Source organism: Gadus morhua, chromosome 1 (genome assembly GCF_902167405.1).
Source record: "Gadus morhua chromosome 1, gadMor3.0, whole genome shotgun sequence".
NCBI lineage: Eukaryota > Metazoa > Chordata > Actinopteri > Gadiformes > Gadidae > Gadus > Gadus morhua.
Window position 1 is genome coordinate 20,272,030 of NC_044048.1, and position 26,359 is coordinate 20,298,388.

At 50.4% G+C, this 26,359-nt stretch overlaps 3 protein-coding genes across 7 annotated transcripts in view; 1 reads left to right on the forward strand and 2 right to left on the reverse strand.

Annotated features, from left to right (window-relative positions):
* Nucleotides 1–135: 135 nt before the first annotated feature.
* On the reverse strand, nt 136–12,508 carry e2f1 (E2F transcription factor 1). 2 transcript variants are annotated; one of them, XM_030366553.1, is made up of 7 exons: nt 11,158–12,506; nt 8,604–8,703; nt 5,315–5,534; nt 4,669–4,821; nt 3,526–3,640; nt 2,936–3,218; nt 136–2,765 (listed from the first exon to the last, which is right to left on the reverse strand). In XM_030366553.1, exons 1-7 carry the CDS (start codon nt 11,407–11,409, stop codon nt 2,524–2,526), a joined length of 1,365 nt encoding a protein of 454 aa, XP_030222413.1. In that variant the 5' UTR covers nt 11,410–12,506; the 3' UTR covers nt 136–2,523. The 2 variants fall into 2 exon arrangements, with proteins under 2 accessions (XP_030222413.1, XP_030222404.1); XM_030366544.1 differs by lacking the exons at nt 136–2,765; nt 2,936–3,218; nt 3,526–3,640 and having other exon boundaries at nt 3,647–4,821; nt 11,158–12,508.
* Nucleotides 12,509–12,513: 5 nt separating this feature from the next.
* On the forward strand, nt 12,514–23,132 carry znf341 (zinc finger protein 341). 2 transcript variants are annotated; one of them, XM_030366040.1, is made up of 16 exons: nt 12,514–12,934; nt 13,267–13,377; nt 13,950–14,137; nt 15,069–15,218; nt 15,622–15,933; nt 16,203–16,374; nt 16,877–16,970; nt 17,292–17,382; nt 17,790–17,985; nt 18,139–18,419; nt 18,891–19,099; nt 19,585–19,681; nt 19,767–19,899; nt 20,730–20,841; nt 20,928–20,998; nt 22,156–23,132. In XM_030366040.1, the coding sequence occupies exons 1-16, from the start codon at nt 12,904–12,906 to the stop codon at nt 22,803–22,805; spliced, it is 2,898 nt and encodes a 965-aa protein (XP_030221900.1). In that variant the 5' UTR covers nt 12,514–12,903; the 3' UTR covers nt 22,806–23,132. The 2 variants fall into 2 exon arrangements, with proteins under 2 accessions (XP_030221900.1, XP_030221908.1); XM_030366048.1 differs by having other exon boundaries at nt 16,880–16,970.
* Nucleotides 23,133–23,478: 346 nt separating this feature from the next.
* Nucleotides 23,479–26,359, reverse strand: part of itchb (itchy E3 ubiquitin protein ligase b) — a 33,893-nt gene continuing 31,012 nt past the window's right edge. For all 3 annotated transcript variants that reach the window (XM_030366096.1, XM_030366089.1, XM_030366106.1), the window contains one exon: nt 23,479–25,729. In XM_030366096.1, the coding sequence (XP_030221956.1) occupies nt 25,630–25,729 (100 nt within the window). In that variant the 3' untranslated portion in view covers nt 23,479–25,629. The remainder of the gene's footprint in view (nt 25,730–26,359) is intronic.

Below are 26,359 nucleotides of genomic sequence, written 5' to 3' on the forward strand. Positions count from 1 at the left end.
AAAAAAAGACTTCTGTTGAGTGAGCTTTAACAAAGTTTGAATGCTCGCATCACCCATGATATTAATATCACTGATGTCGCCCCCTAGCGGTAGACTTTTGTACTACTGAAATAACGCACTGAAAAATAAGAGGTCGGTAAAGCATGTCTCAGAAAGAAAATAGTTTTTATTTTAATTCATTGAAAAAGCACACACACACGCGCACAAACACACACACACTGACTCACAATCTGCATTTACTTTTCAATTATAAATCATTTGTTAATTCCCAGTAGGCTATACGTCACCAAAATGAGAGAATATAAAATGAAAAGAAACTGACAAAGAATCAATTAACCCGAAGACGAACTCAAACAGGTGAAACGTGCAACCGCACAAGAACGCACGTTCTCGCGGGAAACGCCTGATTAAACGCAGGAAATCGAGCAACAGGGAAAACTACTGACGCTAAATAAACACCTGATTATGTCACCCCCATAAAACCAGCCTGGCACCGTAATAAAACTCATCTCTATTAAAAAGGCACTGGGTTTGCCCTGCGGGTACGACATGAACTCCGATGTGGTGCACCTGCTGTGATACAATGGCAAAGAAACTAAATCTAGAAAGGCAACAGAATAATTACGTGAGCTGCCACTGAAAATCCCAATCAGCCGTCCAGAAAGACGGCTCCACGTCTGTTAGATGAGGGTTACAGAAGGAGGTGCATATGAAATACTTAACGACGTAAGTAATATTTGCATTGGGTTTTAAAAGGGGGGGTTGTTCCAGAATGTAGAGTATGCACCCATCAAATTACATGTATAGTGCAAACCCTTTGAACCGACGATGATTCATCCGAAATAGCTGTGCGGTGTGAAATGATGACGTAAAAACGGTGACAGTTTGAATCCGGTTTCAAATGTTCCCGAAGTCATCATTTCAAACGTTAACAGCAGAGTTATAGGCTACAATTCGTTATTGGGCATTACTTTTCCTTTTAGTAAAAGGAAACAAAAATCTCATTTTAAAAAGAGGTTGCATATGGACACCGGCCTAGCACAAAATATATTTTTTAAATAAAGTATAATAAAGAAAATATACAAACATCAAAATGACAAGTACAAAAGCAAGCTGAGACAAGAGGAGAAAGGCTCAACTACAAATCAAATAAACAGGACTTTGCACACCCACGTCTTCATGATCAATATTTGCATATTGCCAGTCTACAACTAGTACGGTTATTATCTAGTTTAGCTCCTTTTCCGTTTTGCACCTCCGTCAACATTACAATAGTCCACAAATGTGTCCACGCATACATTAAATACCTCCAACTGGGCCGACCTCACAAACATAATTACACTACGGAGGGAAATCACCATTATCGTAAGCACGTCATTTCAAACCCCTCACCACTTAACACACATTATTACATACATGAACCACACCTTTCCGTCTCAATTATTGCTGATATTTCAATATAACTATTTGTTTCTACGAAATGGACACACACACACACGCCGGTTGGTGAAAAGAGAGACTTAAGGCTTCAACACGAGCTTATGATTAGAAGTGCATATATGGACCAGTGCCTGTGGCAGACCCACCAAGAGGATGTGAACTACATTACCCAGAATCCTCAGGGGCTGAGAACTCTAAAACCACAGCCTGCAGGGCTGACCAAGAAGAGTTCTTCTTCTCTTCTTCCGCCATGGCGCTGATCAGGTCCATCACGGTTGGAGATATCGTCTCAGCCTGGCAACCAGCAGGTACCATCTCTCCCGGCTCCTCCCACATCCTGTACCTGAGACTAGGCCCCGCCCCATTGTTCATCTCTCGTCTCCTATCACGCGGGCCTCAGCCCAAACCCCGACCCCAGCCTCTTCTGAATAGTTCATAGAAGAGGGGTTTGCGTGGAGATTAGGTAGGACTTCAGGACCTGGTTGAAGCGCTTGACAAACTTGGCGCAAGAAGGGCTCTCCTGTCCTCTCATGAGGCAACCATGTCCAGGAAATCATTTCATCACCAAAGCCATGAACCACACACACACACACACACACACACACTTACACACACACACACACACACACACACACACACACACACACACACACACACACACACACACACCTTAACCTCGCTCGGTACAACGCAGTTGGAATTCACTTCGGTAATAAATTAAGTAGCTAAAACTAGCTAAAGATGCTGGAAAAGTGCTAGCACGTTACTGTACTATTTGGACGTTTTGTGTGTGTGTGCGTGGGGGGGGGTACTTTCCAGTCGTCCCTTTACACTTCCGGGGAATCGTTCACACTTCCAGAGAACCCGGAATCCTCTAGAGAACGCGGAATCTTCCCGAGAACCCGGAATCTTTGTGAATACAGGGAATCTTCCAGAGAACATGGAATCTTCCAGAGAAAACAGAATCTTCCAGAGAACCCGGAATCTTTCTGAATACAAGGAATCTTCCAGAGAAAACAGAATCTTCCAGAGAACACGGAATCTTCCAGAGATCACAGAATCTTCGACCTCCCCCTCCCAGTCTCAACTGTCCCCCAGGTCCTGCGTGAGGTCCCCAAAGCTGCAGTTGAACAGCTCGCTGATGCCCTCGTGGTCCTCCAATCCGAAGTGGTAGTCGTGACTGTGGGGCGGGGACAGGTTGATGAAGCCGTCCAATGGCAGCGCGAGGTTGTCGCCCTCCAGGAAGTGGGGCGACGACAGCGGGGAGAAGTTGAAGTCGGACATGTCGCCCAGACCGGAGAACGGGTCGCCCGCCAGGAAGGGCTCTGTCAAGAGACAGGAAGTGACATTGTGAGACTTGGGTTTTCATTTCAAAACAATAATTTGTATTCCAAGATGTAATTTGAACGTCGGAGCAGAAGTACAGGACAAAACATAAACATTTTCAAAATCTTTCAGAATCGCCTTGACGACCGTGATCAGCAAGCATCTTTACCCGTTCCCCCCGGCAACACGACGGAGGCGGAGTCCTGCTGCGACGCGGCCGTCACGGTGGACGACATCGAGTCCGGCGACGATGACCTCACTTCCTGGGCGGACGCGAGGCTCCTCTGGGGCGATTGGACGACGGGCAGCATGGGGGGCGGGCCCAGGGCGGGGTCCGCCTCCGCCTTGACGGGACTACTTCCTCCCACGGGGCTGCAGGGGCCGGAGCTGCTGTCCGGACACAGGAACACGTCGATGGGCCCCAGAGAGCTCTTCAGGGACACCTGGTAACCCTGGGAGACAGAAGTTAGTGGGCAGCTCGTTGAAGTGGTCTGGAGGAAGGCAACCCAACATGTTGGGCCCGGTTGATGACAGAGGAGGAGACGGAGGAACTGGTTTGAGTCAGTGTTGCACGCACGCACGCAGGCACGCACACGCACACACACACACTGTTTTTTCAGGACTCCGATTGAGGTCCTGAATTGAAACCCGACTGCAGAGTTTAACAGAGTGACTTCGGCCCAACGTGGGGTTGCGTGCAGTGAACCAGACACAGAGCCAACACGGCCACCCTAGCAGCCCCAGGGGCACTACAGGTACCTCGCTGGGCTCCGAGACCTGCATCTGGGTCTCGGGCGGGGCCCGGACCACCATGACCAGCTGGTCCGGGCTGTCGAAGGACCTGCGCAGGTCCTGACAGCGGACGTAGCCCAGCGTGAGAGGAACCCGGATAAGGAGCCTTCTGCTGCACTGGGTTGGCCCTGGAGGACTACTGGAACGGGACTGGTTTATACAAGATGACCACGGGGAAGAACGATATCTCTTGTCGTGCGGAGACACAATAACGAGGTGATAAAGGGTATCTTTGGTTGAGAGGAGAGACCGGAACGAGGTGATAAATATATCACCTGTAGAAACAAAGGGGAGACCGTAACGAGGTGATAAAGGATATCACCTGTCAAGGAGAGACCGCAACGAGCCGATAAAGAGTATCTCTTCTTGATAGGAGACACCATAATGAGGAGATAAAGGATATCTCTTGTTGAGGAGAGACCGTAACGAGGTGATAAAGGGGAGACCGTAACGAGGTGATAAAGGGGAGGCCGTAACGAGGTGATAAAGGGGAGGCCGTAACGAGGTGATAAAGGGGAGACCGTAACGAGGTGAAAAAGGGGAGACCGTAACGAGGTGATAAAGGGGAGACCGTAACGAGGTGATAAAGGGGAGACTGTAACGAGGTGATAAAGGGTAGACCGTAACGAGGTGATAAAGGGGAGACCGTAACGAGGTGATAAAGGGGAGACCGTAACGAGGTGATAAAGGGGAGACCGTAACGAGGTGATAAAGGGGAGACCGTAACGAGGTGATAAAGGGGAGGCCGTAACGAGGTGATAAAGGGGAGACCGTAACGAGGTGATAAAGGGGAGACCGTAACGAGGTGATAAAGGGGAGACCGTAACGAGGTGATAAAGGGGAGGCCGTAACGAGGTGATAAAGGGGAGACCGTAACGAGGTGATAAAGGGGAGACCGTAACGAGGTGATAAAGGGGAGACCGTAACGAGGTGATAAAGGGGAGACCGTAACGAGGTGATAAAGGGGAGACCGTAACGAGGTGATAAAGGGCAGACCGTAACGAGGTGATAAAGGGGAGACCGTAACGAGGTGATAAAGGATATCTCTGGTTGAGGAGAGACCGTAACGAGGTGATAAAGGGGAGACCGTAACGAGGTGATAAAGGATATCTCTGGTTGAGCGGCTCCTCCGTCAGGAGCTTCAGCTGCAGGTTGCTCCTGGAGACCAACTGGTCCAGCTCCTCCTCCGCCTCCACCAGGTGGCGCACCTCCCTCTGGAGTTCCTTCTGACGGGCCACCGACGCCCCGTCGATACGGTTACCACTGGGGGGGGGGAGGTGGAAGAGTGTGAAGGATCGGGAGGAGAAGAGAGCAGAGAGGGAGGAGGAGAGAGGGAGGGAGTGAGGAGAGAGGGAGGGAGTGAGGAGGAGAGAGGGGGAGGGAGCAGAGAGAGGGGGAGGGAGCAGAGAGAGAGGGAGGGAGCAGAGGGGGCGGGAGGAGAAGAGGGGGTGAGTGGAAAGGAGGGGAGCCGGGGGGGCCTACAGCTCAGACCGTTTGATTAGCTAGACCGGCTGTCAATCACCCCCAATTCAGTCCATGTTTAGGCTGAAAAAAGCAGTTACACTTCTTTCAATCTTTTACTTTGCGCCAAGACTCTAGACTTACTGTAAATGTAAATGTTTAAGTCGGTGGCGAGGGCACGCTAAAACTCGAGCGTGAAACTAGGAAGGGGTGTTGTTAACGGATGGATGGGTGGGGCGAGTCCCCACACCCAGACCGGGTCCCCGGGGGGCTGGGGCTTGGGGGTACCACTTACAGCCACTGGATGTTGTTCTTGGACTTCTTGGAGATGAGGTGGATGCCCTCCAGCACGTTGGTGATGTCGTAGATGCGTCTCTTCTGGACGTCCAGCACCTGCGAGGCCCAGTTGAGGTCCACCACGCCGTCCTGGGACTGGGCCAGCAGGTCCAGGAAGCGCTTGGTGGTCAGGTTCAGGGACGTGTCGTAGCGCGACTTCTCCACCACCGAGCGAGGGACTGGGAGGGTGGGAGTGGGAGAGAGTTTAGCACCCCCAGGCCAGCAGACACTGCTGTTTTGCAGGAGGAGGGTGTGTATGTGTGGAGCAGGGCTCCGAACCGGTTCAAGGAACGAAAACGAAAACCGCAAAACGAACGGAATTTTACGAGGAACCGAAACAGAAACGAAAACCAAATGGTCTTCAACTGTTCCGGAACAGAAACGTTATTCTGAAATCCCCAAAACCGGTTAATAACGGGGTTTTTTTTCCCGTTCTCTATATAGCCTATACAATTTCACAAAAGCATAGCCTATTTCATGAAGAGAAAAAATATATATATTTCCGGTTGCCGTGTTCACTTCGACGCCTGCGAAGCTCAGTTGTCACAAATTCCCACCACCACCCTGGCGAGAGGCGATTTGAAAGCAACAGTTGCACTTAGCTATCTTCGACAAAGGTAACGCGAGCTTACTAATTAATTAACCGAGTCCACTATAATAACTTTAGCTTAGCAACTCGTTAGCAACTCACTACAAGGTTACAGATATTTGCACTATATAGCTAACGTTAACAGCTGACGTTAGCTAACTAGCCAACATTAGCCGGCCAACTAGGACTAGGACTACAGTTAATGTTAGCTGGCTATGTCGTTTGTTTGTTAATTTATTTTGGCTTCTACGTGTGGTTTAGATGGGGCGGAACCAGGAGAACCCGATGAGAAAACATTTCTCATTTAATGCAGCGTCCAACAAATCTACACGTCAAGTCGAGGGCTGTGGGGAAGAAATTATTGGGAAAAAGTGTTACAATCAATTCATCTAACATGCGCAATAGGGTGTCAGAGATTGCTCAGGGAGAAAGGGAAAAGCTTGCGAATGAACTAAGTGGGAGGCTTCTGATGCTTAAAATAGATTCTGCAACATGTAGAGACCACTCTGTGCTGGGTATTAACGCGCAGTACTCCGACGGAAAGGGGGTTGTGTTGCGAACCCTGGCAGAGAGATTTGACAGAACGGCACACACCCGAGTACATCTCAACTGTGGTGATGGACGTCTTGCGTCAATATAACATTAGCTTGCAACAGGTGTACTCAGTCACTTCCGATAACGGGGCGAATATCCTCAAAGCCGTGACCTTAATGACAGACCTCCAAGAGAGGGGCGTGAGCAACGAAGATGCAACCGGCGAGGAGACGGAGCAGACCGGGGAGGATGTGGGGAACCAGGAGGAGCCAACGCTTCAACCCGACTCTGTGTGGCCCGGTCATGTGTTGCGTAGTGTAACACGTGCGCTGCATACTTTACAGTTGGCCGTCGATGATGCATTAAAACAAGCGTCCAATATCGTAGCAAAGGCAAGACATGTAGCAAAACGATTACGCACGCAGAACGTGGTGCGTGTTCTCAAGAGAACGGGACACAAGGGGGCAATTGTGGAGTGTGCAACTCGCTGGCACTCCACTCATGAAATGCTCGAGCGGCTGCTCGAGCTGAAGACCTTTTGTGAAGGCATGGCCCCAACTACCGCCGTGCTACATCTAAGTGACTCTGAATGGGAACACGTTTCCAACACACTAAATGCACTGAAACCCGCGAAAATCGCCACAAAATGTCTCCAATCTGATCAGCTGACGGGTGAGTTCTACGGCGTATGGCTCAAATGTTCACCGGACACAGAAAAAGTGGCAAGTCCTTTTGCGAGGAAGGTAGCCCAGTGCCTCAAAGCACGCCAGAGCACACTATTTGACAATGAGGCATTCGTAGCTGCTTTATTCCTCGACCCGAGATATAGATTATTTTTGACTGAATCTCAAACCGAGAAGTCGAAAATACACCTGCACCGTACATGGGAGGCAATACAGAACCTAGGCCCACGCAATGCAGTGAAACAGCCTCCCTTACTCAGCCTCAGACATCATCCGACGACGAAATCGAGCACCTTTTGATGGAAAAAGAGACACCAGCACAACACAACCGCCCCCACGTCTCCATCGTGTCACTCTTGGACACATACTCCAAAGATGCCCGTCTGAGGCGTACTGAAGATCTGTTTCAGTACTAGGCTACGCATGCTGTATCCAACCCAGACTTATACAAGCTCGCTATGAGTGTCATCGCTCTCCCTGTCACGCAAGTCAGTGTGGAACGGGCATTTTCAAGTTTGAAATTTATACTTTCCCCGTTAAGATCATCATTGAACGAAAAGGTGCTTGAGGGCATTCTGTCGGTACGTCTGAATAAACTATATGGACTGTAGCAGCCTATAGCTTATATTGCGCATGTTCCTATCCATTACTGCTCCCAAGTAGGCTAGACCTGAGCACAATTTAAACTTATTTTATTTGTATTGCATTATATCCAGGTCATTTTATTTGTTCTACTGTTATGCTTTGAAAACAAATGTGACGGCCCTGTCTCACTTTTGGCTAATCTTTATGCCTATTTTTTATTTATTATTATTGTAGGCCTACGCAGGTAGCCTATTTATTTATTTTATTATCATTACGAATTACGAATGTGTCTGAGCAGCCTATTGCACTCCGAGTTTGTTCCACTGTTGTGGTTTGAAAAGTTTTAGATAGGCCAACCAATGTGTTCTACTCATAATTTTGATTGTAATAATAATTTGATTGTGGCTGAAAAAACGAATAAATGGACCTTGGGTCCAAATGTGTATATTTTGTCCTTCTGTTGTAATGTAGCCTAGGCCGTATGCCATTTCAGTTGCGATCTTAAATAGGCCTTACTCGCACAGGGAAATTGATTTGGAAATGTAGGCCTGTGAAGATAATATATTTTGCCGGCCCTGTATGTGTGCATGTGCGTGCGTACGTGGATGCATGTGTGTGTCTGTATGTGTGCGTGCGTGCCAGAAAGCTTCAAACATTTTCCAAAGATCCTAATAATTGTAACAGTTATAGCACCTTCATACGATACTACTTTATTTGTCAGTAGGGAACTGAAATTCATTTTGCGTTTCTAGGATGCATCCATGCATCCGTGCATGAAGGTGGGTGGGTGCGTGGAGGTGTGCGTCGGTGCGGTTGGAGGTGTGGGTTCCTGTGTACGTGTTCCTCTGGGGGCATACCTCTGGGAGGGGCTGGCGTTGAGGGCGGAGCTTTTCCAAGCGAGGTCCGCGTAGTGCTGACATACTGGTGGTCGCTGTCCAGATCAAGCTTCCTCTTCACCTGGGAGGGAGAGAGGGAGAGACAGAGGGAGACAGAGACAAAGAAAGACAGAGACAGAGAGCGAAGGAAGGAGACAGAGACAGGAGAGACTCACAACACGAGAGCAGGAACAGGATAGGAGAGAGACAGAATAAAGACAAGAAAGAGGGATGGAAGGAAAACAAAGATTATCTTACGAAACAGCGGACCACTGCAACACGCTATCGTGGGATCCCTGAATGTCCAAGCACCCCTATTGAGCAACATGACCTCCGCAATAACAAAATCAAAACTAAAGGAACCAAAGATCACACAGAGTTGAATTCAAAGCAAAAGGTGATGACCTGCCATGAAAGTGAAAGAAGCTAACCCACAAGAGAAACCTAAAGAAAAGAACAGTACCACAGCAGGCGGGGGGAGTTAGAGTATGCTAAGGGTACCAGGCCTCGACATTAACGGAAGTGGATTTTGGGTGGATGTTAATTTAAAGGCTATTTATTCAAGTGTTTTTATAAACTGCAGAACAACCTTTTGTTCCGCAAAATAACACAAAATAGAAGTATTTGCAATTGATCAGCGCGCTGTCTTCTCTTCTCTCTGAAAGCGAGTTAACAGACACGCATCGCTTCAGCGCGAATATAGCCCCGCCTTCCGTCACTCACTCGCAGTGCGGTTTCTGGCAGTGATTCGAAGGTGTTAGCTAAAGGTAAGCCAACACAGCTAGCATCTCAAGTGCAGCGCCTCCGCGAACGATTTAGGTAGAAGGAAAATGGAGCAGTGATGGAGTGCGGTGAGCCTCCACTTATTCCAACAGTCCAAACCATTTCATTATGTGACAGAAACTCGCAAATAACAACTTAAGAAGAAACGTCCCCTTTTCTTTTAAAGAGGACCTATAATGCTTTTTCGACTTTCATGACCTATAAACGTTGTTATAATGATTGATAGTCATTTTTAACCATACTTAAGTGTCAAATAATGACGTACATGCATTTCGACGTATTCCTTCCCTGCTGACAGTCTGGGGTGGCTGTGCAGATCGCTAAACACTCGGGACAACGTTTGCGATTCACTTGTTCACATTTCTGGGAAATCATCTACGTAGATGCACTCCTGCCACGCCCCCATATGCCTGGTCCAATCTGCCCACGAGCGCTTCAAGGAAGGTAACCAATCACAACGGAGTTGGGTTGGCAGGAGGGGGGCGAGGGGGCGGAGTAGGACGAAACCGAGCGTTGACAGAGAATGCTGAAAGCGCCCAGATGAGAGGAAGAGTTTCCCGAAAATCTACATCGTTTTTTTGTATGGTTAAACATGACTATCAATCATTATAACAACGTTTATAGGTCATACAAGTCGAAAAGCATAATAGGTCAACTATAACAACCAAAAAAAATGAAGTTTTGGGTGATTTTTGTTGATTCTGATCGAATAAAACCACCATAAACAGATAATCCAGTGTCTGGGCCAAATTTTGCAACTAAGCTTCGTGTTTTCAATCAATGAATAAGAGAAGGTATCTTAGGAAATAGGTAAATTGCCTTCAATCAGAAAACATATCTTACAACAAAATTGTAAGATATCCAACTTTATTTGTGTCTCATAGTAAGACAGCGCTCCCACCAACTGATAATTATATCAGGTGGAAATGTTATCTTCCACTTATGCTGTGTTCCATGGCTTTTTTCAATTTAACCAAGTATTATCCCCATTGAATATTTCAATATTTCAACAATCTTTCTTTTGGCAAAAAGAGGACATTATCGCCCTTGCAGTTGTGGAGAAATGCTCTATTTTTACTATGTGTTCTTTCCTCAAAAAAAACTTCCCCCCCCCCCCCCGATATCGAAAACGGTATAGAATCCCGATATTTTTCCTGGTATAGTGTCGAAGTTAGAAAATCCACTATCGTGACTGACAACACTACTAGAAACACGATTGTGATTACTCAGTTAGAGCTACAAGAAAGGTGAAAGTTAAAAAAAAGACATATCTTTGCTACTACCTCTGACATTTAGTTATGTACATTTGCATAAATTCATGCAGGTCTACATATAACTTGGCGATAGCTTTAATAGGTTGCAACGGTGGACTGAAATCACTTCATGGCACATGTGACCGCTGGATAAATAAGCAAACAAGGAGAAGTTTGTTATTTTTTAAACACAACATGTGTGGAAGCTAACATTCAGCTTCAGTCTGAGCTAGGAGGAGTTTTCTGAGCACCCAAAAACCAGGCCGGGTGCCTGGCAAAAATTAGGGCAAGTGAACATCACATTCAGGCAAGTTGAACCTGACCTGCACTTGCCCGATGGGCAAGTGCAGGTCGTCAACCCCTGGGTACACCTGCATCCTGCCCCTCTGTGTCACTTTCTGTTTAAACAGGAAGTTATACACATTAAGATCCACCATGACATCTCTCACGTAATCCGTCACCCTGCCCCTATAACCACACTGTACCCAGACAACCATTACCGGAGGTCTTCCGAGCGTCGGCCGTCTCTTGTCCTGCACGCCCACGTCGGCAGGCCCCTGTGGGGTGGCAAACAGCAGAATCTCCCCGGTGCTGGTGGGGGCCGCGGACGGGTGGAGACCCACATTACCGGGGCTTGAGATGATGACAATCTGGTGGTCTCCGTGGAGGTCGATGCTTCCCGAGTTCAGTAGCGTCTCAAAATCGGCCAAAAGATCCTCCGACGTGTGACCCGTGATCAGAGTTTCTGACATCGCAGTGTACCGCGAAGAACCCCTTCTGGGGCCAGATTACGGGGACACGTCGGGGTCGAGGGGTGGTCAAAGCGCAAAGCCGTCGTGGATCAACACGTGGTTTAAGGTCACGTGTTCATCGGACAGGGGGGTCGACTTGAACACCGTCTTGCAGCGTGGCCGCAGTCCACCACGCGTATGATTCACATTGTCCAAAAAAAGATGTTCTATCTTACAGAACTAGGCTAAAAATGCCACATTCAGAAGCTCAGTGAATATAAAAAAAAACAGCACACTGACACAACTTCCACAAGTGCAGAGCTAAAACCAATAAAATCAACTCACTATGCACAAACTGCACTGGCAAATCACCCACATATCACAACAAGTTTAGGGCTACAGACCCAGCGCTCAGCCCCGAGCCCGCGTCAGACACACCACTAGCTCACCCCGCGGCTCAGCAGGACGGTAGCATGTTAGCAGGGACGCGAGGCTAACTCTGCTCTCGTCTTCATCTCTCTCTCTCTCTGGGTCCCTCCTGAAACGCGGCGAGGCCTGCCCAGCACTCTCCAAGCACGCTAGCTCGATAGCTAGGCTAGGCTAACCTGCAACAAACAGTACCAGGAAGGCAGTGGAGGGTCAGAACACATCGAGGTGCATCCGTCTGATGGGCTCTACCCCCGGGTGTGACCGAGCTCCACGTCCGTTTGAAGGGATCCCGTCAAAACTTTCAGATATAGGCCTTACAATATCGCCGTTCCAAACACGATCCGATGTCCTCAGAACTACCGCGTGGAGGGAATCCCTCCGGGGGAGTAAGACAAGAGGACGGGTGCCGCACCACGGCCGGGTTAAACCTTGATTAGACAACGGAGGCCAGGTTAGCATGCTAACTCGGTCCGCGTTCCACCGTCCCCTCCCAGGAAGCCGCCGGACAACTCTCCGATACTCTGCTAAACCTGCACGAATTAAAGAAGTACCGTCCGTAATTCGGACCCCGGTGGGTTCGCCACTCGACCCGGCCGTCACACGTCAAAACACGGCGATAAAACGACCCTCCGGTAGGGTGTTATTGTTATTGGGGGTCCAGCTGATCTAAACAAGGGCTCGGGAGTTTTCGCGCGAAATCCATTTTGCCGCGAAAGTGTTACGTGTAAGAATGGCGGGCTCCCCATTGGTCGACAGCGGAGCCCGGCTGGAGGCGGAGCCAGCCGCTTGTCATTGGGCCCGAGAGCTGTCAGTTAAAGGCCAGACTAGTCGAGTCCGCGGCGGAGCGGTTGGTTGGAAACGGGTTAACTCGCTTAACGTTGTCCTCGAAATCCCTCGTCTCGATCGACGTTTGTTCATTAAACTATGCACGATACTAAAATGTGCGATTGTTAATAGGTCAAGTCTACATTCTGTGGCAACCATCGGATCGGTATCGCTCAGTGTTGGGATTGGCCTAGGCCCTGACATCTCCCCGCCCCCCAGACCTCCTCATCGAGTGCAGAACCCGACCAGAAGATCGGGAAAATGGCGCAAGCAATATTCGAGGTGCTCGAAGGTAGGAATAATTTGCTTGAAATGTCAAATCGCGTCATCATAATTTGTGCAATTTCCGTTATCGTAGTATCAACGTGTGGCGCTGCAGGGGGCGTCAATGTAACGTCAGTCCTCAGTATATAGCTCTTCAATATGGGGTGTTTACCAATGTAAATAGACATGTTGCCCTATGCTTCATGCCACTATTTTTCCACAGTAGGTTCGATCAATATGTTCGCTGAATATTATATTATAGTTAATAGTAGTTTGCAGCGTGACGGATTGTTGGATAATCAAGTATGGAGAATGTCCCTTGGATTATACATTCTCCTTGCTCCTCTGTGTCGGTGCCAGGCATGGACAACCAGACGGTGCTGGCGGTCCAGTCTCTCCTTGACGGCCAGGGAGGTGTGTCCGACCCCAACAACCAGAACGTCTCGGGGCCACCCGTCATCCAGTCCATGGGTACGTTCATCCTATATAGCACGGAGACGTTTGAGCGTTGGAAGTATCTGAAGGCTCCACACTCCAACCAAAGCTCGTTTTTGAGCGTTGACTACAAAATCAAAACAAAACCACGTAAGGTGGGACAGGATTAACCCAGGACAGTGCTACTTCTTTTGCGGTGACGCAACCAGAATTCTTTGAAAAAAACGTGGGAATTAATCAGTATTTATTTGAGAACTGCTGCAGTCAGGATCTTAAATGCAAAACCCATGGTTTATTAAGGGTAGTGTTTTAATATGGGACCTTTCGTCAGACTGATCGGTCAAACTATCCAATCACATTATTTTGTACATGAAGCCCCACCCTCTATGAGCTGACAGCTGTCAGACGCCCGGGACTAACAAAACACATCTTATTAAACCCCTCCCTCTTTGTGTTGACATCTCATTAAACCCTTCCCTCTTTTTGATTTCACATTATTAAACCCCTCCCTCTTTGGGTTTGAACCTCATCAAACCCCGCCTTCTTTGTGGTGACGCCTCATTAAACCCCGCCCCCTGCCTCTTCACGGCCTCCCGTGCTCACCGCAGATGACGAGGACGTCTTCCTGTGTGGGAAGTGCAAGAAGCAGTTCAACTCGCTGCCCGCCTTCATGACCCACAAGAGGGAGCAGTGCCAGCCGGCCGGGCCCTCGCTCTCCACCGTGTCCCTGGCCTCCAACGCCTACCCCCCCGGCCCCCCCGTCAGCAGCGGGCCCCAGCCCCCCTCCAACCGCCAGGTGAGCCCAGCCCAGGGGCGGAGCCTACGGGGTGGGGTGGTCCTCCTCGCTGACGTCGGCCATGGACTCGGTCTTTACGTATCAGCGGTTGGATGAGGTTTTTGTTGTGGAGGAGACTCATCCCGCGGGCTTATGGCGGCACAGCGGGTTGACTTGTGACCGGAAGGTTGCCGGTTCGATTCCCGGCTCCTCCTCGTGTCGAGGTGTCCCTGAGTGAGACACCTCACCCTGACTGGTTGACCCAGCCGTCGGTGTGTGAATGTGTGTATGAAGCGTTGAAAGTCTCTTTTGGATGGAATCGTAACCTAAATGTCGGGGCTTAGCTCAGGAGGTAGAGCAGTTGTCTTGGAACCGAAAGGTTGCTAGTTCGATCCCCAGCTCCTCCTAGCTGAGTGTTGACGCGTCCCTGGGCAAGACACTTAACCCTAACCGCTCCTGACGAGCTGGCTGTCGCCTTGCATGGTTGACTCTGCTGTCGATGTGTCAATGTGTGTATTAACCGACGTAAGTCGCTTTGGATAAAAGCGTCTGCTAAATGCCCTAATTGTAAATGTAAATGTCACGACATTTTACTTGCACAGCTGTCAGAGGGCTCAACCTTGCTAAAGTCATGCTAGTTTTGGATTAAAGTGTCTGAATGACTCATTAGCAGAGAAGCCAAACTTGAATATGATGAGGTTTGATGAGGTTTACATGACTGCGGACTTATGCTCTGTGTGTCTGTGTGTCTGTGTGTCTGTGTGTCTGTGTGTCCGTGTGTCCGTGTGTCTGCGTGTCCGTGTCTCTGTGTGTCTGTGTCTCTGTGTCTCCGTGTCTCTGTGTCTCCGTGTGTCTGCGTGTCCGTGCGTCCGTGTCTCCGTGCGTCCGTGTCTCCGTGTGTCTGCGTCTCCGTGCGTCCGTGTCTCGGCGTGTCTGTCGGCGGCCCCCCCAGGTGTCCACCTACATCGCGGTTCCCCCGTCGCCCCTGACCCACACCCTGGTGCAGGGCAACGTGCTGGTCAGCGACGACGTGCTGCTGTCCGCCATCTCGGCCTTCACCTCCATCGAGCAGCCGATGGCAGCCATGCCCGCACCTGTACAGGTGAGGTGAGGGGGGGAGGGGCCGGGGGCCATGCCCGCGCCTGTACAGGTGAGGGGGGAAGGGGGCCGGGGTCCAGGGAACCCTGAGCCACAGTGCAGACCCACTCACACCTACACCCCGCTGTTTGCTGGTTCCATCTCAGGCAAAAAGGCCCAAGTTGGGCAGTTGCCCCTTGAGCAAACGTTTTGCAACGCGAGGGGTGTGCCTCATGTTGAAACACGTTCGCGATAGAAGCCTACAGCGTTGAGAACAGTAACAGATGGTGATCACCCAATCAGGGCTAAGGTACAGTCCACAATGAAATGCGAGGGATGGCTTCTTATGGTTGCCAGGACAACAGCTTCCTCATATCTCGCTGGCATCCACCCAATGTGACCTGTGACCTCTCTGACCTTCTCCCCAGAGTAACGTGAGCATGCACGCGGCCGGCGTGTCGTACCTCCAGCACCACCACCATCACCACCATCACCACGGCAACCACCACCACCTCCCCCACCACCCCCACCCCCACCCCCAGACGCAGCAGCAGCAGCAGCAGCAGAGTCACGCCCTGCCGCCCAGCCAGCCGTCCCAGCAGGCCCTCTCCCTGCAGGTCCCCGCCTGCCACGCCCACAACGCGGTGCAGGTGCAGGTGTACAGCACGCTGCCCCCGCTGGCCGGGGGTGGCGGTGCGGAGATACACGCTCTGGGCCTGCAGCCGTTCCAGTCGGTCCAGGTGAGTGAGGGAGAGAGGCGAAGGAGGGACAGGGAGAACGGATGCTGCTCTTCCTGCTAGTGAATCACATGACCTTTGGAGAGAGAGAGAGAGAGAGAGAGAGAGAGAGAGAGAGAGAGAGAGAGAGAGAGAGAGAGAGAGAGAGAGAGAGAGAGAGAGAGAGAGAGAGAGAGAGAGAGAGAGAGAGAGAGAGAGAGAGGTTTAAAGGTTCTTTAGGATCTCTGAGGAGGTTCTCAGGTTCACACCCTGCCCTTTGTGTCGGCCCGCAGGTGCCCAGCCAGTGTGTGGGCAGCCAGTCGTTCCCCGCCGCCCCCGTCTACAGCCCGGGGAAGCAGGGCAGCAAGGCGGCGGCCTGCAGCGTGACCTCCAGCCTCCCCGACCTGGACCTGCTGGCCAAGAGGCCCCGCAGCACCAAGAAGACCCCCGAGCCAGCGGGCACCGGTGGGCAGGCTCACTCACTCATTCCTTAATTCACTCACTCACTCACTCACTCACACATTCATTAATTCACTCACTCACTCACTCTAACACATACATTCGTTCACTCACTCACACACACACACACACACTGGGATTTGAATGAACATCACAAAATGTGCAAGGATGAGTTTGAAGGAGTCACAAAAGTTCTGCATAACAAACACTAAGCTCTATAACACCTCTCTCTGTTTAAACTAGCTCTACTACACTCCTGTCTGTTTAAACTAGCTCTATAACACCTCTGCCTGTTTAAACTAGCTCTATAACACCTCTGTCTGTTTAAACTAGCTCTATAACACCTCTGTCTGTTTAAACTAGCTCTATAACACACCTGTCTGTTTAATCTAGCTCTATAACACCTCTGTTTGTTTAAACTAGCTCTATAACACACCTGTCTGTTTAATCTAGCTCTATAACACCACTGTCTGTTTAATCTAGCTCTATAACACTCATTCTCCGCCAGCAGACCAGCTGAAAGGAAAAGGGCACAAACTGAAGTGCAACTTCTGCGACAAAATCTTCGCCAAGAACTTTGACCTCCAGCAACACATCAGAAGGTATTACTTCTACGGTATCAATAACTCAGATCATTGTTGGGGGGCAGGAGAGTGTAGTAGTTAGGGTATCGACTCCCAGCTCATAGGTTCCGGGTTTGAATCCCCAATGTCTGGCCTGGCGGTCGTACCTTGAGCTAAATATGCTAATCCCTACCTGCATCTTCCTGACCTGGAAGGCCAAAGAAACTACTAAATATTAACCTAAAAGAATTCACTGTGAGTCATTCATACAGTGGGTAAAAGTGTCTGCTGAACGAAACGGTGAACAATCTTCTCAGTAGTATATCGTCACCAAACCTCGCCTCCACTCCTCGTCCGCAGCCACACCGGAGAGAAGCCCTTCCAGTGCATCGTGTGTGGGCGCGCCTTCGCCCAGAAGTCCAACGTCAAGAAGCACATGCAGACACACAAGGTACTGACACACACGCACACAAACGCGCACAAACAACCTCTGGGGAAGGAGCACATGCAGCCGCACAAGGGTTGTGTATTTAGTTAGCTGTAGTATTTTATTTAACATTGAGTTTTGTGGTGAGTGTATATTAGTGTACTGTGTGTACGTGCATGTGCCTGTTCCTCTTCTGTATTCCTTCCGTCTGTATCTGGGAGAGGAATTTCCTTGCCCTTCCCTTATAATAATGATAACATAGACAATTCCGCATAGTACAGGCCTTAGAAGCTCTTTGGGACTGGACCTGGGATCAAGACGTATATAAATACAATTAACTTGACTTAAAGTGAAAGTAACATTACTAAATCCTACCCACTTAAAAGTTCTCTTTACTGGACCACTAATACCATCTGTTCCCACCCTGAAAGGTGTGGCCACTGGGCATGGACGCCTCGGTGTCTCGGCAGCCAATCACAGTCAAGGTGGTGCCGGTGTCGACCAATGAGGAGGTGGAGGGTGTGGAGAAGCAGCAGCAGCAGCAGGAAGAGGAGCAGTCGGAGCAGCAGAACAGCCAATCACAGATGGAGGAGGAGGAAGAGGAGGAGGAGGAACAGAGCAGAACAGGTGACGTCATCTTAACTGACCAATAAGAGCAATTCAGGTGACGGGAACACCTCAGAACATCCAATCACAGACAGCCCCGCATTCTGACCCTTTAGCTGGGATTTTGTGAGCCTGTATTCCGACCTCTGACCCTCCTCTACTAAACGTGCACAGAACCTATCGGGCAAAGGTCGGAGGTCAACGCGACGAGCGACCCCGTGGACTCGAGGACGACGGAGACCTCGGATTGCGGATGTGGCCCGCCCCCTCCGGTGGCCCCGCCCCCTCTGGCCCCGCCGCCCTCGCCCCCCCGGACCAAGCAGCCGTGCGGTGAGCCGGCGGGCCCCCAGCAGGTGGTGGTGATCGACCGCTCGTACCAGTGCCAGTTCTGCAGCAGCACCTTCACCAGCTACTTCCAGCTCAAGTCCCACCGCACCCAGCACAAGGAGGAGCAGGTGAGCTCTACCGGCGTTCACCAGGTGCACAGGTGTGTGTTGGGTCAAATATGGGTCTCCTACCAGGTATACAGGTGTGTGTTATTATGGGTGTCATCCAAGGTGTATGTGTTAGATGTAAATGTGTGTATTATCAGGTGTTCCCAAGTGATTGTTTTGATATATGTTTTAACAGGTTTACAGGTGTGTGTGTGTGTGTGTGTGTGTGTGTGTGTGTGTGTGTGTGTGTGTGTGTGTGTGTGTGTGTGTGTGTGTGTGTGTGTGTGTGTGTGTGTGTGATGTAGACAGGTGTTTTGTATGTCCTACCAGGTACACAGGTGCGTGTGTGTGTGTTTGTTATATGAAGTTGTATTCTATCTCCCACCAGGTGTACAGGTATGTGTGTGTTTGTTATAAACAGGTGTGTTGTATATCCCACCAGGTGTACAGGGGTGTGAGTGTGTTATATACATGTTTCCTATCTCCCACCAGGTGTACAGGTGTGTGCTGAAGACGTGCCTCCAGACCTTCAACCAGCTGGACTCGTACCTGGAGCACATCCGCTCCCACCAGGAGCAGCTCACCTACCGCTGCCATCTGTGCAGCAAGATGTTCCCGTCGCTGTTCGAGCTGGGCGTGCACCAGTACTCCCACTGCTTCTGCCCACAGCAGGGCTCCCGCAAGGAGACGCCCGTCTACAGGTCAGCCCCGGCCCACTCCGACCCTAGCCCCGCCCACTCTGAGCCTAGCCCCGCCCACTCTGACCCTAACCACGCCCACACTGCGTTAGGGCTGCACAATACATTAATATTAATCAAGATCGCCATTTTCGCCTCTGAAATGTACTTGAAGGTTGCAACTCATTTATAGAAAAAACATTAAAAAAAAAACAGACATTTGATATTGTACGCACATTGCATTGAAACCCAATTACAAACCGTCACAACTCAATAGTTTTATAATTGTGGTTTTGTTTTTAATGGTAGTGACCACAGAAACTCATCTGACAATCTAATAGATTTTTAAATGCCATTCTATAAATTGCAATTTGAAAATACAGCAAGACCACAATATGGGCAGAATGCTGAAAGCATCTGCTTATCTTCATTTGATAAAAATCACAACACAACGTCATCAAATTTGCTGTGATTTATAAGCCTTCGCTTTGTCTCCCCCTTGTGGTCAGATGTATGAAGTGCCAGACCAAGTATTCCACCCAGGCCGGCCTGGAGCAACACCTGATGACCGCCACACACAGCTTCCCCTGCCCCCAGTGTCCCAAGGTGTGTGTGCGTGTGTGTGGGCGTGCATGCACGTGCGTGTGTGCGTGCGTGCGTGTGTTCTAACCCCCTCCCCCTGGGTCTCCAGGTGTTCCCCAGCGAGCGTTACTTCCGCCGCCACCTGCCCACCCACGGCCTCGGGGGGGCCTTCAGGTGCCCCACCTGCAGGAAGACCTTCAAGACGGAGCACTACCTCAAGCTGCACATCCGCATACACACAGGTCTGGCACCCCCACCCACCTGAACACCTCCACCAACCTGAATACCTCCACCCATACACACAGGTCTGATACCTCCACCCAATCACACAGGTCTGGCACCCCCACCCAGCTGAACACCTCCAACCACCTGAACACCTCCACCCATACACACAGGTCTGACACCTCCACCTATACACACAGGTCTGACACCTCCACCCACCTGAACACCTCCACCTGTTGAGCCAGACCTACACACAGGTCTAAACACCTCCACCCGTCTGAATCAGACCTACACTCAGGGAGGGGGGCCTGGCACCTTAGTTCCCCAGTCTTGAAACCAGATCTCCCCTCAAGTTTTTAGCCTTAAATGGTTTAAAGGCGCTCGAAAACAACTGCGAGTACTTGGAGACAGCGAAAAGGCACTTAAAATGTTTTAAGGGGATTCAAAGGAGCTCTTATTGAGCTGGAAGGATGTTTAAGGAGCGTTAAGGCGGTTTAAGGAGAGTTAAGGCGGTTTAAGGTGCCCTACGGAGGTTGAAGTAGCTTGAAGGCCGTTTAAAATGCTCTGAGGAGGTTTAAGGAGCTTTTAGGCCGTCTAAAGTGCTCTGGGGAGGTTCAAGGTGCTCTCAGGAGGTTTTAAGGCGCTCATATTGTGCTGTAAGGATGTTTAAGGTGTTTTAAGGTGACCCCGGAGGTGATAATACTAATAATAATAATAAATGACATTTATATAGCGCTTCATATGGTACTCTAAGACGCTTTACATATTGCCCTATTAAAACTATGTAACAGGCATATAATAAGACAGACTAGGATTAAAAGAAAAACCGACACATGTTCTTGTGTTCCAGGGGAGAAGCCCTTCAGCTGCACGCTGTGCCAGACGTCCTTCAACAGGAAGGACAAGCTCAAGAGACACATGCTGATCCACGAGCCCTTCAAGAAGTACAAGTGTCCCTTCAGGTGCCCCCCCCCTCCTCTGTGATAGGTCTCGCCTTCTGTCTAACGAGGGATCCGCTGTCGTTACAAAACATGCTCTACTGTTTCAGGACGCACGTGGGCTGCACCAAAGAGTTCAACCGACCGGACAAGCTGAAGGCCCACATCCTGTCCCACTCCGGTGAGTGGAGAGCCAGCAGGAGATACAGAATGTACATTTGATGTAAGGCAAGAGGTTCGAACGCTGCCGGCTAGAGCTCACCTGTTAAAGAGCTGCGCAGCCTCAATGAGACCTGAAGACAAATGGTCACATACCGTTTAATAATAATGATGTCAAAAACCTGTCTCCCCCCCGCCTAGTTACTTTATATAAATATATTGGCTGTCCTTCATACATGTATGTGGACACCCCCTCCTCTGTCTTTGAGATGTCGCCAGCGGATAGATTAAGTAATGGCTTAAAATTACACCTTGGTGTAAAGTTCGGAGGGTACCGTACCCCTACAAGTGTCTGTCCTGCCCTCCAAAGGGCTGTTCTGACCCATCGTCTCATTATCTCCCCTGCAGGCTTCAAGTGCTACAAGTGTCTATTCTGACCTACAAGTGTCTGTTGTGACTCTGACTCTGTTCCTCTGCAGGCATCAAGGCCTACAAGTGTCTGTTCTGACCTACGAGTGTCTGTTGTGACTGACTCTGTTCCCCTGCAGGCATCAAGGCCTACAAGTGTCTGTTCTGACCTACGAGTGTCTGTTGTGACTGACTCTGTTCCCCTGCAGGCATCAAGGCCTACAAGTGTCTGTTCTGACCTACAAGTGTCTGTTGTGACTCTGACTCTGTTCCTCTGCAGGCATCAAGGCCTACAAGTGTCTGTTCTGACCTACGAGTGTCTGTTGTGACTGACTCTGTTCCCCTGCAGGCATCAAGGCCTACAAGTGTCTGTTCTGACCTACAAGTGTCTGTTGTGACTCTGACTCTGTTCCTCTGCAGGCATCAAGGCCTACAAGAGTCTGTTCTGACCTACGAGTGTCTGTTGTGACTCTGACTCTGTTCCCCTGCAGGCATCAAGGCCTATAAGTGTCTGTTCTGACCTACGAGTGTCTATTGTGACTGACTCTGTTCCCCTGCAGGCATCAAGGCCTACAAGTGTCTGTTCTGACCTACGAGTGTCTGCTGTGACTGACTCTGTTCCTCTGCAGGCATCAAGGCCTACAAGTGTCTGTTCTGACCTACGAGTGTCTGTTGTGACTCTGACTCTGTTCCTCTGCAGGCATCAAGGCCTACAAGTGTCTGTTCTGACCTACGAGTGTCTGTTGTGACTCTGACTCTGTTCCCCTGCAGGCATCAAGGCCTACAAGTGTCTGTTCTGCCAGAAGAAGTTCAGCCGGCGGGCCCACCTGCTGGAGCACCAGCAGTCGCACACCGACAACTACCGCTACCGCTGCCTGACCTGCCGCAAGGGCTTCACCCGCAGCAACTACTACCGCGCCCATGTCTGCCCCGCCTCCGGCCCCGCCCCGGGGAGGGGCCCCCCGGGGAGGGGCCGGAGGCGGGGCCGGCCCAGGAGGGGGGGCGCCGACGCCGACGACGAAGAGGGCGGGAGCGACAAAGACAGCGGCAGTGAGGAGGAGGGCAGCAGTGAGGAAGAGGGCGGCAGCGACGAAGGGGGGCCGGGGGCCGACGGCGAGGAAAAGGGACCCCCGCAGCCGAGTAACGAGGAGGAGAAGGATGAAGACGAGGAGGAGGAGGAGGGGGGGGTGACTATAGAGAAGGGAGAAAATGAGGAGGAAGAGGATGAGGGTTCGAAGGGTGATGAAGAGTCGGAGATGGAAGGGGGCGGGGAGGAAGAGGAGGAGAACTTAGCGGAGGAGGAGGAGGAGGCGAGAGACGATGTCCCCCAGGACGCCATGCGGGCGCGGACAAAGGGAGGGGCGGGGCTCGGGGCGACGCCCGGTGATGACACCGTCAGCTTCCAGCAGCTCTGTATGTGACACGTGAACTTTGACCCCTTTTCTCTACCGGGATCATCTGCTGAGCAAGATGTCTGAGATATAAGCTCCCCGGCTGAATTTGTTTTAAATTAAAACGCTTTTATTGAATTAATTAAAGTTTAATTATTCTCTTCAATTGATGGTCTTTAACTAAGACCCACACAGATCCATATGTTGCTAAAACATGATCTTTCATCATCTAATATCTCACCAGGCGCTTATGAACGTTTTAGTATAACCTTGTAAAGGGCTCTGATTTTACCACCAGGTGTGATGTTGACGAGCCATTACAAAACCATTTAAAAAAATAAAACATTCGTGAAATCACACGTGGCACTTTGTTTCCACCCCAATGTAGGATGGATAGATCGGCCTACCAGTTGCATAAAAAAACATTGATATCCTTACTTAATCAGTGATAGTTTCATTAAAAAAATCTGTACTGCTATAATAGCAAGTGGCACAAATTATTCCGTGCTGCTTGAACTAAAAAGATGCAAATGTTAAGCTTACTTGGAGTCGTGAAGGAATATGGAGACATTTGTAGTTTAAGTCTAAAATAAGGTCTGTCGCATGTGTCCAGTAAAGTTAACAAACCTATACATCACATCAGTACTACTAGTTTAACTAACGTTAAACTAACCTAGATGAATAAACACTCGAACGAATGAAGGACGAATGAATCCACAAACATGTAGATTTAATTTATTAAGGTGAGCGATTTCTATATTACACATCCATCATGTACATCATAAATCATACAGGAAGGTGGGGGCGGTACCTGCTCATATTAAAACCGTGCCTTTACAAAAAGAAAATTAATCTTGTTATCAACACCATTTACATCTTGTTGTAATATACAGCTCGGGTTCTCGGGTACATTTCCAGAGAGTTCCAGAGGGTTCCGCGGGGAAAGCTCTTCTTCTGGTTGGGGAGGGATGTGCCAGAAACAATCATATTTCCATGATTGATGCGCTTTGTCACCTCCCTGGGATTCTTCAGTTGGGAATACAGTTGGGAATTCTATTTGGATTTCAGTTGGGAATTCTGGGGAGAATTCAGTTGGGATTTCGGTTTGGATTTCTCTTTGGGTATTCAGTTGGGATTTCAGACGAGAGTTCCGGTGAGATTTCAGTTGAGAATTCAGTCGAGAATTCTCAACTGAGAATTCCCAGTTTACCCAGATGTACGGTGGATATCTAGATCCCCCTACCAGCCCAGCGGTTGGTACATTCCGACCGGCCGGTGACTGGGGAGCGGATCGGTCCATCATGCAGCTAGGGGGACCCTCAGACCAGTGCATGTCCCCCAGAGAGGAAATAAGTCCCTTTAAAAAACGACTGACTTAAAAAGAAAAAATCCCCTCTTAAAATCCCCCAGAGTGCACCTGGTGTACGGCGGTCCTCACGGCGCTAGCTGACACCAGAAGCGTCGCAGCGAAGCCGTCTCGTTTCACGGTGAGAACATGTCTCTGACAGCAGGCCGGATGAGCGGGTGGATGAGCGGGTGAATGAGGGCGTGAAACCGGTCTGGTTTCTACCGCAGGGCGAACACACAACGTGCAATCCGGCTTCAACCAGTCTCCTGTTTGCCCAGAGGCCGCGCCTCTCTGCTCTATGAACCCACGACAGACTGCAGGGCACCGTTCATAACAGCATCCTAAACCCCGTGTGGAATATGAACCCCGTACCAGGTATTGAGGCTGGACACGGATGATGTCACCACTCCGGGGGGAAGACATCACCGCTCCGAGTGATGACCTCACCGCCCGAACAGTGACCACCACGGACAACCAGGGTTCCATTCCCTCCTTTCCCTGCCAACCCCCGCCCCCTCCGTCCGTCCGTCCGTCCCTCCCTACCTCCCTCCCACCCTCCCCCAAGGCACTGTCCCTCAGTCAGCTGCCCCCACCCCCACCCCCACCCTCTCTACAACCACAAGAGATAAATGAAGAAGGGACGCCTTGTGTTGAATACTTCAGTACTCTTTGGAGGCGTGGCCCAGCAGCCCTATAAAACTAGGGCCCGTCTAAGACACGCTCCCGTTCCCTCCATCTACGCCTTATTCAACCAATGGCGTCTTCTCGGGGCCAACTGATTCACAGATTCGATTTTCTCTCTTGTTCGCTCTCTATGGGTCTCTCTTAGTCTCAAGTTCTCTCTCTCTCTCTCTCTCTCTCTCTCTCGCTCTCACTTTGATTGTCTGAAGTGATCTCCATTGACTCCTATCAGACCGGTCTCTCTCTCTTGTCTCTCCTCGGGGGGGGGGGGGGACCATCAGGAATGGGACCATTTCAAAACAGGAAACAGGAAACTGGGTTCACTCCAAAGTCTCTCTCCGTTCAGTTTCGGCCAATCAGAGGACGGAGCCCGGAGCGGTGATCCAATCGTCGCACAGCATCAAGAGTCCATCGTTGGACAGCCTGACACTGTCCCTTTTTGATGATGTCACAAGGGGGGCGGGAGGGGGGGGACAGGGGGGGACGGGGGGTCCATGCAGACTTTGGGGGACATTCAGCGACAGGAGCGGACCACCCTGTTGTTTATTAGGACAGACTCGATCCCTCCACACACGCACACACACACACACACACACACACACACACACACACACACACACACACACACACACACACACACACACACACACACACACACACACACACACACACACACACACACACACGCACGCACGCACACATAGGCTGACAAGACGGTCAGACGGACAGACACACGCCTACTGTCCGATAGGCTCCCTGATTTAAAACACGAGCCCGGGCTTGGGGGCGCGGTGTTCCTCCAGTGGGGGGCGGGGGTGCGGGGGGTCACTCCTGTCCGAAGCCCTCCGTCTCCTCGATAGCGAACATCAGCTTCTCCTTCAGCTGCTCGTAGCTCTTGTAGGGCGGCAGGTCCAGCCTGTTGAAGCTGAGGACCGCAAACACACCCAGGGTCAACCTCGAGGTCCACCCCCCCCCCCCCCCCAGAGGCTCCCCACTGCGGGACAGGAACCTGGCACTCACTCGGTGTACCCCCTTATTGTGTGTTGGGCGTCCTGCACTTAAAAACAGTACTCGCCATTGTGGAGCATCTTGACCTAGCTATCTTTGCTGCATACAGGGAACGGGTTAACCTAGTGGTTGTTAGTGCTTAGCACTTGGTTCTATAGACATCCTTACTGTACCGACAGCCATATATCGTTTTTTTATCTTTCTTCTGACAAATTTACTCATTGTAAGTCGCTCTGGATGAAAACTTCTGTTGAATGCCCTGAATGCAAATGTAAAAAAATGTAATCTCGCTCTGCGAAACATCCACTCAGTGTATTTCCCAGAACAATTGGGGAAAGGTTAGACCAGTAATGTCATGGGTCCATGGTGAGACCACCAACCCCGGGGCGATGACATCAGAGGTCAAACCTCTCCAATATCAGAGATACAGAGGGAGGAGGCAGAGAGGGGGGGGGGGCAGGGAGGGAGGGAGGAGGGAGGGAGGGAGGGAGAGGGAGGGAGGGAGGGAGGGAGGGAGGGAGGGGGGAGAGGGAGGGTGGAGGCAGAG